The 13,622-nt window shown below is 35.3% G+C and overlaps 1 protein-coding gene across 24 annotated transcripts in view; it reads right to left on the reverse strand.

Annotated features, from left to right (window-relative positions):
- The window catches only part of DLG1 (discs large MAGUK scaffold protein 1), a 280,182-nt gene that overhangs the window by 62,167 nt on the left and 204,393 nt on the right, over positions 1-13,622 (reverse strand). For all 24 annotated transcript variants that reach the window (XM_076002734.1, XM_076002732.1, XM_076002729.1 and 21 more), the window contains one exon: positions 9,270-9,372. In XM_076002734.1, coding sequence (XP_075858849.1) covers positions 9,270-9,372 — 103 coding nt within the window. The remainder of the gene's footprint in view (positions 1-9,269; positions 9,373-13,622) is intronic.

Consider the following 13,622-nt stretch of genomic DNA (forward strand, 5'->3'; position numbering starts at 1 on the left):
TCTCCTTGTATAGATGCTAATATCATAGGGTTTTGTAGCTGTTGATAGCCTGTTTACATCAGCTTGTATTTTGGGTTCACAGGGATACCTTCATTTAGTTTTGTTGTAGATCTGTTAATAAATTTTGGTTTTGCTTTTTTGTTGGGGGAAATCCTGGGTGATTCAGCTTTTTAAATCTACTTCATTTTGTACTTTCTATTAGTGCCAATTATTCTAGGTTTTATTATTTTAGCAGTTATCTTAGAAGATAACTAGGAAGTGATGAATTTTCGATATTTATCACCTTTTAAAATATTACTATTTTAAATATAATTTATTTACTTGTACTTTGATATAATTTCATTCTTATTAAAGGCTATGTTTAACAATTATTTTTCAAATTTTTACAAATTGAACAATTGGCTTTCACAAGCCAGTATACCATTGCTCTTAGAACAAAAGTGACTTTTATGCTTCCTTAGCTGAGTTCCCAGTTTCCTTTCACTTTTTGTATGATAATTCCTTACTAAACAGTCTAAACAGTGCTTTGCAATACTTTAATAAGATGAGAATTATATGTCACATAGCATTATTTGTTGTTTTTAACAATTTTGCTGATCTGATTAACAGAAGTCCTAGCAATTTAAAATATTCTACAGAAAGCAGAAAGAACACATTACTTTTTATAGTAAGGCAGAAATATACTCTTTACTAAGAAGTAACTAAGTTATACAAAGCAGTTAAAGTCTCAGATATCAAATATGTAAGATACTGGAGAGCTAAGTCAACTCTTGTTTCTTAAATTTATGACTTATTTTGTTCACTCTATTCAGATTTTCATATTTATAGTCTTACTATTAATAAATACTAATAACCATCTGTATGTTCAAAACATATTTCCACACTTTCTTCAAAGTTACTTTTCCTTTAAACCTCCCTTTTCATTTACCTAGTCAAAATTCATACCATTTCCTTTTGTTTCAATCAAGTTATACTGTTACCCCCCCCCCCCAAATCAATTTCTGCCTTTTACCCTTTTCATATATTTTATTTTGAGGGAAGAGTTTCACCTTCCTCTTCAGGTAAGTCATTTGCATCCCTCTCTCAGAAATCACATCACAACTCATCTGTGCAAAGCCAACAACGGAAAAGAGCTAGGATGTTATATAGGAGATTTTCTCCATTCAGCATTTTAGAAATTCCTATAATAAACTATATTTCTCATCATGTCACATATTAGGGAGTAACTGAACTGCTGGCCGTAAGTTAAATAATGTATCTATGCTTATAAAAGGAGAGATATTTAGCAGCTGATTTTAAAATTTTATTCTCCCTTTCAACCTCTAATCTTTGCTCTCATCCCCACACAAGTAAAAAGGTGGGAGAAAGTGGAGGAGGGGTTTGGGGGGGATACTGTACTTCCCCGCACCTCTTCTAAATATGCTTGTCTGTGAAGGAAGAAAACATCATTCATAGTCTATAATGAAATATATATATTTAAAAACAAATTTTTTTTTGAGACAGGGTCTCACTTTCTTGCTATGTTGCTTAGGCTTGTCTCAAACTCCTGGCTCAAGCAATCCTCCTGCCTCCTAGAGTGCTATGACAATTAAAGGCATGAGCCACTGAACCTGGTCTGAAATATATTAATTCAACATAAACCTTAAAACCTGAGAGCAATAGCTCTCAGTGAATGAATATTATAATTGGTCTAGAGAAGAAAAAGGGAAAGGCAGGCTGGTTGTTTTAAGTGCAGTCATCCCTCGGTATACTTGGGGAATTTGTTCCAGGACCCCTGTGCGTATCAAAATCTACACATATTCAAGTCCTACAGTAGGCCATGCAGAATCTACATAAAGTCGGCCCTCTGTATACGTGGGAATACAGTATTTTCCATCCAGTTTCTTTGAAAAAAATCCGTGTATAAGTGGACCCACACAGTTCAAACCCATGTTGTTCAAGGGTCAAATGCAGTATGAAACAAGTAGAAAGATAGGGGAAGACAAGTAGGAAGGTGGAAGACTGAAAAAAATTTTAATTAAAAATCTGCTACTGCAAATCACTGTAAGAGATGACAAATGCTTGCAAAGAAATACCATTAGTTCATTGCAATCTCCCCCTATTGTCTCCTCCCCTTTTCTCTTCGGTTGGTACTAGAAGTAATAATGGAAATAAAATCAGGAGACTAGGGGTTAGAACTCCACCTCTGCAACTCAGATTTAAATTAAAGCTTGGAAACTCAGAGCGTTTAAGTGATTGTGGCCAAACCTCTCAACCTTTCTAGACTTCAATTTAGTCACTAGAAAGTTAGGGATAAATTAATGCCAATCACAAACATTTTTTTTATGAAAATAAAATACCTAACAAATAAGTATAAGACATAACCAATGTGGAAGAGAAAGTAAGTTCAGTTTTTTCCTCTTTATCTGTTTTTCCTTTATAATATCACTGTAATATAATTAACGTTTTCTGAAGCAAAAACTAAGAATTTAAAGTCTGAAATAGTACTTTGAGGAACAAAAGACAAAATATTTGAGCTTAGGGCTTCCCATGAAGAGTTTAGTGTGTGCTGAGAGTGGTTTTTCCGTGTCTTTGGAGTTAACAAAGAGGACCCATCTGGAACCTGAGAGTTGGTAGAGAGATTATTTTAAGCTGAAGATATTTGAGATTCAACTGATACGGAAAAGCCTTTTTAGAACTTCCCTTATCTGTCTAGAAGGAGCAATTTCTGAGAAATGAGGCTACCATAAATACCCTCTTCTGAGAAGTTTGATGGCCCTAAAGAAGATGGAAAAGACCCCTCACACCTACATAGACCAATGTTGTCACACATTTTCTGTGTTCCTAAAAAACCCATTTGTCTTTTCTATAGAAATCTATTTGTTTTTCCAATAGAAGCTGTTTCTTTCCCTAAGTTAGGTACATAAGCCTTTAACTTTATCCACAAGTGAGCTATGGTATTTCTTTTGTTGGCTGTTATACACATATGAAGTAAACTTTTTCTTTTTTTTTCCTGCTAATCTGTTTTTTTTTTGGTTAGTTTAATTCACAGGCTTCAATTACTGAACCTAAGAGGGTAGAGGAAAAGTTTTTTCTTCCCCTAAAGGGGCTAGGAGAAATCTTAATCACTTAACAGTTGTGTAACCAGCAAATTATTTAGTCTCTTTGTGACTGGGTTTATTCAACTATAATGTAAAATGGGGATAACAGTGTCTTGTCTTATAGGATTTTTAGGGAATTAAAAGAGTTAAAAAATGTAACATGGTTAGTACCATGCATGGCACAGTTTTTACTATTATATGCTATCACCCAACCCATAAGAGATTTTTATAAACCAAGAAGTATTTGCTAAAATTTTGTAACTTCTGGATATAGAGTCAGAAAACTAGCATAGTAATTGTAGTTCCTGTGTTTAATTTCTTTTCTTTCCTTCTTTCTTGAGACAGAGTCTTGTTCTGTTGCTCTGACTAGAGGGCAGTGACATCATCATAGCTCACTGCAACCTCACACTCCTGGGCTCAAGTGATTCTCCTGCCTCAGCCTCCCAAGTAGCTGGGACTACAGGTGTGTGCCACTACAGCTGGCTAATTTTTCTATTTTTTTGTGGAGACGGGGTCTTGCTCTTGCTCAGGATGATCTCAAACTCCTGGCTTCAAGCGATCCTTCCTACCTTGGCCTCTCAGCGTGCTAGGATTATAGCTGTGAGCCACTGAGCCTGGCCTGTTTTATTTCTGATAATGATTCTCCAAAATAATTAATAGTAAGACCCTAAAAAATTGAATTATTCCTTGTCTTTGGAGTTAACAAAACTGAGATGAGTCAGAAGATAAGGTCTCTTTATCAAATGTCTTGTAGAGATTATTTTTATATTTACAATCTAAGTCATAAAAGTTAAAAAACTCCTAACAGTACTTTACTCAAGTGATCCTCCTGCCTCAGCCTCCAGAGTAGCTGGGACTATATAGGTGCACACCATGATATCTGGCTAATTTTTATATTTTTAGTAGAGATGGGGTCTCGCTTTTGTTCAGGCTGGACTCCAACTCCTGATCTTAAGTGATCTTTCTGCCTCAGCCTCCCAGAGTGCAAGGATTACAGTTGCAAGCCACCGGGCCTGGCCCCATAATATAGCACTGTTTTTTGAAGACTAATAGGCAAGCCATAGACTTAAAGGATAAAAAATTTAATCCTGCCAAAAGCTTAACTCTTTTCTCTGTTTGTATATATGTGAGATTATCAATGAAGCAGAGAATCCCAAAGGCTTTGCCTCTAGTAAAGATACTAACTACAACATGATGATTAACAGTGTCAAGTGAGTCCTTTTGTACTTCTTAAAATAGCTAGCTCACCGAGAGAGAAAATTTGAGTCTTCGACTTATATCCTTGGCTTTTATAATAGTTATACTCGGATGATGTAGAATGCTTTTTAAAAAAGTGCTGTACAACAAAAATACATCTGTTAAAAATATATAATTAATATTACAACTAAACATGAAGCTATAGTGTCACTGCCTAATAAGCAGACATAAGGTAAGTAGCAATACATCAAGGACAGGCAAGTTTTCAAAGTACCCAAAATATACTTTAAAATTTTAACTCTTCTATCTTTGGTGTTCTGTTATTTTTCACCTACGACATCATTTCTTCTCTCTGTCCATCTAAATCCTATCTATTCTTTAGGTGCCCAGTTAAGACTCCATCCTATTCTATGGCATCTTTTATTATGCTAGGCAATATAATTTCCTCCTTTTGAATTTCTAAGGCAATGCCTATTTTCTGTGCTCTCTTGGTACTCACTTTGCCTTTATTAGACAATGGTATCACTGCAGTGGTAAAAGAATACAATACACATCAACATTGTTAGATTAAGCACTCATCAAAATATTCCTGGTGAAAACTACCTAGATTTTGAAGACAACAGACCTGGGAGTGAATCCTAGTTATTACTAGCTTTGTTATATGAGTCTACTTCATCATCTGTAAATAGGGATATTTAGAGAGGATATAGCAAAGTTAAATAAATAATAAATAGGCAAATAAAAACATAATTATAAACTCTGTTAGCTTTTACAAATGAAAAATATCACAGTGCTAGGAGAAAGAGACAGTCATTTAAAGAACAGCAGAGAATATTCAAAGAAAGAAAAGAATGAGCAGAGAATTGGGAAATAATCTGGTGCAGTCAGCGGTTTGAAAGAAGGACTGTATGGTTAGAGCTTAAGGAGTAAAGAAAAGAATGGAGGGCATACAGTGAAACCATATATGCTGTGCTGTGTACAATCACAGCCCTATTAAATAGTTTAGATTTTATTCAGAATAATGGGAAATATTTTAAATGGAGAATGATACAACCCAATCTTTGTATTTAAAAAGATCATTTTGGTTGATGAACAGAGAATAGACTGGAGAAAATTAAGAAAGAAGTGAAGAGAACTTTAGAGGTTGTTAGGTTATTAGAGTAGTTCAGGTAAGGGATGGTGTGGCTTTGGCTAAAATGGCTACTACTGAGAGGTTGTGAAAGAAAAGGAGTTGAGGATGACTCATGGGCTTCTGGCTTCACACATTAACTGCCATGTGAGTTGTATTTAACTCATGCTAGTTTTGAGCCCCGGACATCAGGAAGCATATATAACTCACACGTCTCTTCACTTTGGGAACTTTGAGAACTATTTTTCAGGTTGCATATAATTCATGCACAGAAAACAAACAAAAAAACAACAACAAATTTTTCATTAAATTAGAAAGGATCATTTTGTTTTCGAAGTTTTTATTCCATTTTCATAATAAAATGCTGTGGCCCCAAGGGAAAAAAAATTTTTTTTCCTAGTGTGGTAGTTAATGTCTTAAGCATAAATGAAGGTGTTTCTTTCTCTCTATTTATTTGAGTTAGGGTCTTGCTTTGTTGTCCAGGCTGGAGTACAGTGACATGATCATAGCTCACTGCAACCCTGAACTCCTGGGCTCAAGAAGGTACCACCATACCCAGCTATTTTTATTCTTTTTTTTTTTTTTTGGTAGAGGTGGAGCCTCACTATGTTGCCCAGGCTGGTCTTGAACTCCTGGCCACAAGTGAGCCTGTTGCCTCGGCCTCCTAAAGTGCTGGAATTACAGGCATGAGCCACTGTGCACAGCTGAAGGTACCATCCATTGAGATAGTAAAAGAATTAAGTTTCAGACACGTTAAATTTGAAACCTTCATACAGAAAAACAGGGAGGGAGGGACGGAGGGAGGGACGGAGGGAGGGAGGGAGGGAGGGAGGGAGGGAGGGAGGAAGGAAGGAAGGAAGGAAGGAAGGAAGGAAGGAAGGAAGGAAGGAAGGAAGGAAGGAAGGAAAAATAAAATAGATAATCTGAGAGGGGAATTAATTTCTGGGCCCATTCAATAACTATCCTAGAAAAAGGGTGGCCCATCCTTGTGAACTATCAGTGGCTAGTATATCTGGTACATATAGGGGTACGTTAGGCTTAGTTAACTATAAAAATGGTAAAATGAGGTATTTTTTTTAAAAACAGGATCTTGCTCTGTTGCCCAGGCTAGAGTGCAGTGGCATCATCATAGCTCACTGCAACCTCAAACTCCAGGGCTCAAGCAGATACTCCTCCCTCAGCCTCCCAAGTAGCTGGTATTATAGGCATGAGCTGCCACACCTGGCTAATATTTTATTTTTTTGTAGAGACAGGCTCTTCACTATTGCCCCGGCTGGTCTCAAACTCTTGGCCTCAAGTGATCCTCCTACCTTAGCCAAAGTGCTAGGATTAGCACAGGCATGAGCCACTGTACCCAGCCAAACTATTCTTTATTTGTCCTATGCTCACCAAATATTAGGAGTACTTCCATCTACAAACCAATTTTTACCTCCCTATAAATAACTTGACATTTTTGCCTAGGTCACAAAAGAGTCTTTCTTGATAAAGATTAACTAGAATATGTCTGAATTTTGCCCATTCTGAGTCAATTCTCCTTTTATCATGCTGTGCCCTTTCAATATAAACATTCATTTCTTTTTATTCTAGAAAGTTTTCTTGAATGCATTGAATTATAAATTCAAACATTTGTTGCCTTCCTTTAAAATTATTTTTCAGAAATACTAATTATGTATATTTTGTATATAGATAAAATTGCTGTCTTCCGTTGCTAATATTTTCTTTCTAATCTTTTTAGATTCTCTTTGTTCATTTTGTTTACTTTTCCTATTGTATCCTCTATGTCACTTATTGTGTTTTCTGTACTGTCTCTGTGTCTGTGTTCCAAGTTCAATAATTGGTTTGCTTTCTTTTTTCTTGGGTTCTGCTCACTCAAAGTTAATCTCTTCTGGTTGTTGAGCCATCTTTTCCTATAGTTCTTACATTTCTACTTTGTGGTCTTTTTCAAAGTGAAGCATAAATTGCTAAAAACATTAAATTTTCATCTGATTTATACTAATATTTTTATTTGCATATATGTGTTTATGTGACTAATCTGTTCCTAAGCTTTACTGCTTCCCCCCACTTCTTATTAATATCTTTTGTATGATTGCTAGGCTAGTTACTTTTAAATTACTCGTAACTGAATGAGTTGGATTTTGCTGGACCAGCTATTTGCAGGAAGTTTGTGGGGTATGGAGAGGGAAGCATGCACAGGTAATTTTATGGCTTTAAAACCAAAACACTGTCATATTATCTGATCCCTACAGAGGCAGGCTGCTTTACCCAAATAGGGGTCCTCTGTTTCTCTAAACAAATCACATAATAAACAGCTTCTGCTCCAGCCTGGTCTCCCCATTTCCCACAATAAAAACCAAGGGATCATATTTTTATACCTCAAAAATGAGCCCTTTATTGTTAGTAAGTGCAATTTTCTATCCTATTCTAATTTCTGCCACCAATAAGCATTCTTGACATTCCATGTTTGAACTGTTCTCTTCTTTCCACATGGCTTTTGCTAGACCTCAGCTGCTTAAACAGCTTTTATTTATATTTTGTTGTCCAGGTATTACATCTATCTTCTTAGTTTTGTTTAATATGAGGTAGAACTGTGTGGGTAGGAGCATGTGTATATGTTTTATTTTTCTTATTGTTTCTGTTTTTTAGGAAGGCTAGGGAGCAGATAATGGTCTACCCTTAATCATACCTAAAAAGTCTATAGTTCTTATAAACATGAGAGAGTGTCTTTAATACTAAGCAACCAGTGATTATAATTTGGCATCCATATAGTGTACTTATATGGTGGGAATGTGTTGGTCAGAAGATAAAAGCATGAGAAGTCCCAGTGGTAGATTTATTTCTCACAAAAATTAATGAATTGGCATTCAGACTTCATATGTTAGTCTCTACTTAATGTGGATTTGAAATTTACACCTTATGTAAATGAATTTTCCCCTGTTCAGTTACTGAGCCTAAAAGGCTAAGGTTTCTTAGACTGATGGAACCTACTACTTCTTATGAAATATCAAGCAGTGCTCAACATGCTACTTTGATCAGCTAAAAAATATACTAGGTTTTGTTATAAAAATAAATTCCTATCTAAGAAAAGAATAATAAATGTTAATTACTAATAAGTTATAGAATGTTTCATTTAGCTTCTTTAGTCACATCATTTTTTCCTTCTTCATTATGTTGTTTACAATCTTCAACAAGTATGCTATGTATTCTTTTGGGTGTTTAAGCTTTTAAAAATTCCACTGAGGTTTTATTGGAGAAGTGGTTATGTCAATGTAAACTAGAGTCATATATGTTTAATATGGCAAGACCTCAAATTTTCCATTACCACCTCCTTCCCCTAGGAACTTGGTAAAGTCATGTCCATGATACTTTACCATCTGGGTATATATTATATCCTGAACTTGGCATCCTTCTCTTTGTTTTAAATAGCAATAATGACTATTAGAAACAGATCTTAAATATTGATATTAATAAATATAACCTATCTCAAAAGTTTAAAAGGTGATCTAATTTTCTTTTGCAATAATATTCTCTTTGTTTATGGTTTTTATTATTCTTTTAGATCAATGAGCTAGTAAAAGAGATGTTAAAAGGTATGTGTTTGGTTAGAGGCCAGATTTTAAAAAATAAGCACTTAAGAATTAATCAAAACAATGGTACAGTGCTCAAAAGAGTTGGCAGAAACCAGTTCTTTCATCCCATTAAAAAATACTTTAGATCTGGAAAGTGAATTAGGTTCAGACTAAACAAATACTAGATTAACAAATCAGAAAAAAACATAAAAAAGGAAGTTAAGCTTGGATTATTTAAGAGGAAGAATTTTAAAAGCTGAAATAAACAATAACCATAGATACTAAGAATTTTATTACCTTCTGGTCGATATTGTGCAACAATTGTGACAGCCTGGCCAGCATTTTTCAATGCGGCTGCTGCCTGCTCATGACTGGCAGCTCTTAGGTCAACACTGTTTACCTGTAAATCAAACCAAATCATAATTTGAGAGAAAATAATCACTCTGATTAGAAATCACAATAGCCTCTTCTTTGAGTAGGCATAGATTAGCAATGACAACAACAAAAACACACAAAACACATTAGTTGCAATACCTTTACCACTAAAACGTTTCTTGTTCTGATTTACTAAAAATATATTGCACAGTAAAACTAAATATTACTAACATCCAAATCAATTTTATTTACTTAAAATACTTTGCTAAATGTTAAGTGAGCAATCCATTGAGAAATGTACCTTAATGTGACAACCTGAAATATACAGTGTTGTCATTTTGCACATTTCATTTACTAAGAACTAAGCAATGGGAGGAAAATTCATTTTGCTTGTAGTATACATTCACCTCCTCCCAAATTTTCACTCCTAGTGCTTAATTCAGTTTCAATACTTCTTCCTTTCACAAACTAAAACTTGTATTCTTTTGGTGTCACAGAAAAGCAATTATTTAAAAGTATTAAAATAGCTCAGATTTCAAGAACCGATTTAAATAGAATAAATGTTAATTAAATGAACCAGGAGAACTTTTTTTAAATAAAAGGGCCCTTCCTTGGGTGAAATAATTACTGAGGTGACCAAGCCTACCCTAGAGGAGGCAATTTAATTTATATTTTTGATAAGTTGCCAATACTTAGTGCATACTACTTCAAGGTATGTTATCTTGGGAGATTGTTCCTTTTCCACTATAAGACAAATATATGAGGACATCATGGAAACATTACACTTAAATGTAATAAACTTTAAAAATTTAATTTTTTAAAAATTAAGAAGCAGCAATGAATAAAGTACAGCAATGTTCACAACCTTCACTGAGAATTTTTGGAAAGAGCCACTGTGCAATTTTTATACTACAACTGGTTTTGTTGAGATCTAATCTAAAACCTGTTAAAGATCACATATCACTTTTCAAAAACTTGACTATAAGCCCAGAAATTCTTGGGATCATAAAATTTACATAAAGAAAATTTTAACCATGTGAAGATATTATGTTTTATATTATTCATAAAAGATATCATTATGCAACTATAAAAAAACACACATCCCTGTGGCTTGGCTTGGTGGTCACTCCTATTATCCTAGCACTTTGGAAGGCCAAGGTGGGAGGATCACTTGAGGCCAGCCTGGGCAATATAGCAAGACTCTGTCTCTACAAAAAATTAAACAAACAAAAAAACCCCCAACTAGCTGGGTGTAGTACTGTGTGCCTATTGTCTTACCTACTTGGGAGGCTGAGGTATGAGGATTGCTGGAGGCCAGCAATTTGAGGCTCTTGTGAGCTATGGTCAGGTCGCTGCACTCCAGCCTGGGTGACAGAATGAGACTCTATCTCTAAAAAACAAACAAAAAACCCAGCAACCCCCACCCAATGTCCCTTGAATGAAAACCAAGATTTAAAAACCCTAATCTAAACACATGTATGCAGTGGCTTATGCCTGTAATCCTAGCACTCTGGGAGGCCGGGGTGGAAGGATCGTCTGAGCTCAGGAGTTCAAGACCAGCCTGAGCAAGAGCAGGACCATGTCTCTACTAAAAATAGAAAGAAAATTAGTTAGACAACTAAAAAATATATAGAAAAAATTAGCCGGGCATGGTGGCGCATGCCTGTAGTCCCAGTTACTCGAGAGGCTGAGGCAGAAGGATCGCTTAAGCCCAGGAATTTGAGGCTGCTGTGAGCTAGGCTGATGCCATGGCATTCTAGCCCGGGCAACAAAGTGAGACTCTTGTCTCAACAAAAAAATTAAAAAAATAAACACATGTAATTTAATGTAGTTAACAGAGTATATCTCTAGCTGAAGATAGCTATAAAAAACTCAATACAATGTAGAAAGAGTTCCACTTTGTACATAAAGAAAATCCTAATTCCTGGGAGAAACAAATTAGGTAAGATAAACTTCCACAGATTATTACAGAAAAGATTAAAACTATTAATGAATTATTCCTATGCATCAATTATTTTGTTTCATAAAAGATTTGAAAACAAAACTATATAGACAAAAAGAGCATAATTTGTTGAAAAAGACTATGAATTAAAGATTTTCCAAAATATCATTGAATTTTCAATGGAAGGTACATTACCAAGGATTTTTAGAAGAAATCTCAGTACTGAGAGACAAATAAATAGCTTTAGTGTCACTTTTCAAAAAATATCAACATTTAAAAAAATGGAGAAATAATTCACATATTAAAAATGTTACTCTTTTAAAGTGTATAGTTTAGTGGTTTTTAATACCTTCACGAGGTTGTGCAACCATCACCACCATATAATTCCAAAATATTAATATCACTCCAAAAAGAAATGCCATATCCCTTGGCAGTCACTCCTGTCACCCCTCTCAATCCCTGGCAACTACTAATCTACTTTCTAACTCTACAGATTTGCCTCTTCTGTACATTTCAAGTCAGTGGGATACTATAGTATATAGCTGTTGAGTAGGAGACTAGGAGACAGAACTGAGACTGGATGCAGGGAACTGAAGATTGAGTGCAGGTCTTAAAGTAAACAACTCTCAGGAAGAAGCTAACTAAAGGTGCTCATATCTGAAGGCAAGAACAAGTTTCAACTGGCTTGTCACCTACCTCTGTCACCTTACATGAACTTTGGCTAATTATAATATCATCTGTACTGAGGTTTTAAAATTTGGCTGCCCTTGAAATCATCATGATAGTTCCAAACAACCATATAAAGTATGAAAATGAGGCTGGGTGTGGTGGCTCACACCTGCAATCCTAGCCCTCTGGGAGGCAGAGGTGGGATGATTGCTTGAGCTCAGGAGCTCGAGATCAGCCTGAGCAAGAGCGAGAACTGTCTCTACAAAAAATAGAAAAATTAGCTGGGCATGGTGGTATATACCTGTAGTTCCAATTTCTTGGGAGTCTGAGGGGGAAGGATCTCTTGAGCTCAAGAGTTTGAGGTTGCAGTGACCTGTGATGATGCCATTGCATTCTAGCTGGGGCGACAGCTATTGAGACAGAAATTCTGTCTCAATAAAAAAAAAAAAAAAAAAAGTATGAAAATGGGAGGGAACTCAATTCTAGGAATTACTACCCACATTCTTAGTAAAAGCCAACCCCTTAACCTTCAATATCCCTCCCCTCAATTACTAAGACTTAAAAAGACCACAAATCACTTTCTCCCAGGACATCTGCTCTTTTCAAGCCTGTTTACTATTCTCTTGAAGTGTACTTTCACTTTCAATCTTTCAATAAAAAGCTGCTTGCTTGGCTTACATGGTATGTCCTGAAATTCTTTTCTCCCAACTATCATCAAGAACCTGGAAAAATCTCCATTCGGAGGCTTCTAACATAGTCATCTGTGTTTGACTTCTTTCACTTAGCACATTTTCAAGGTTCATCCTTATAGCATGTAACAGTGCTTTATTCCTTATTATGGCTCCATTAAAATCCATTAAAACTGGATATGGCATTTTGTTTATCCACTTCCTTAAATTTAAATCTAAATATTTTATTCTTTTTGATACTACTGTAAATAAGACTTTTCTTATCTCACTTTTGGGTTGTTCAATGGTGGTATATAGAAATACAACTGATTTTTGTATAGTGACTCTCTACCCTGCAACCTTGCTCAACTCATTTATTGGCTTTGATAGTGGGTTTTTTTTTTTTTTTTGAGATAGGGTCTCACTCTGTTGCCTGGGCTAGTGTGCAGTCGTGTCACCGTAGCTCACCATACCTCAAATTCCTGGCCTTAAGCAATTCTCCCACCTTGGCCTCCTAAAGTGCTGGCATTACAGGTGTGAGCCACCAAGTTCGGCCTCTGATAGGTTTTTTGTTGTTATATTTCTTAAGATTTTCTATATATAAGATTATATCATCTATAAACAGAAATAGTTTTCTTTCTTCCTTCTTACTCTAGAAGTCTTTTATTTCTTTCTCTTGCCTAAGTGCTAGAACCTCAAGGGCAATGTTGAGTCAAGCAGACATCCTCGTCTTGTTCCTGATTTTAGATGGAAAGCTTTCAGTCTTTTACCATTTAATATTTTGTCAAGCTATGGTTTCTCAGAGATATCTTTTATCAGACTAAGGAAGCCTTTTATTCTGAAAAGATGTTGGTTTATGACAATTACTTTTTCTGTGCCTACTGAGATATCATGTGTTTTATGTCTTTTATTCTATTAAGATGGTATTTTACTTTGACTGGTTTTTCTATGTTGACCAATCATGCATTCCTTTGATAAATTCTCCTTGGTTACGGT

This window comes from Microcebus murinus, chromosome 1 (assembly GCF_040939455.1).
Source record: "Microcebus murinus isolate Inina chromosome 1, M.murinus_Inina_mat1.0, whole genome shotgun sequence".
Taxonomy (NCBI): domain Eukaryota; kingdom Metazoa; phylum Chordata; class Mammalia; order Primates; family Cheirogaleidae; genus Microcebus; species Microcebus murinus.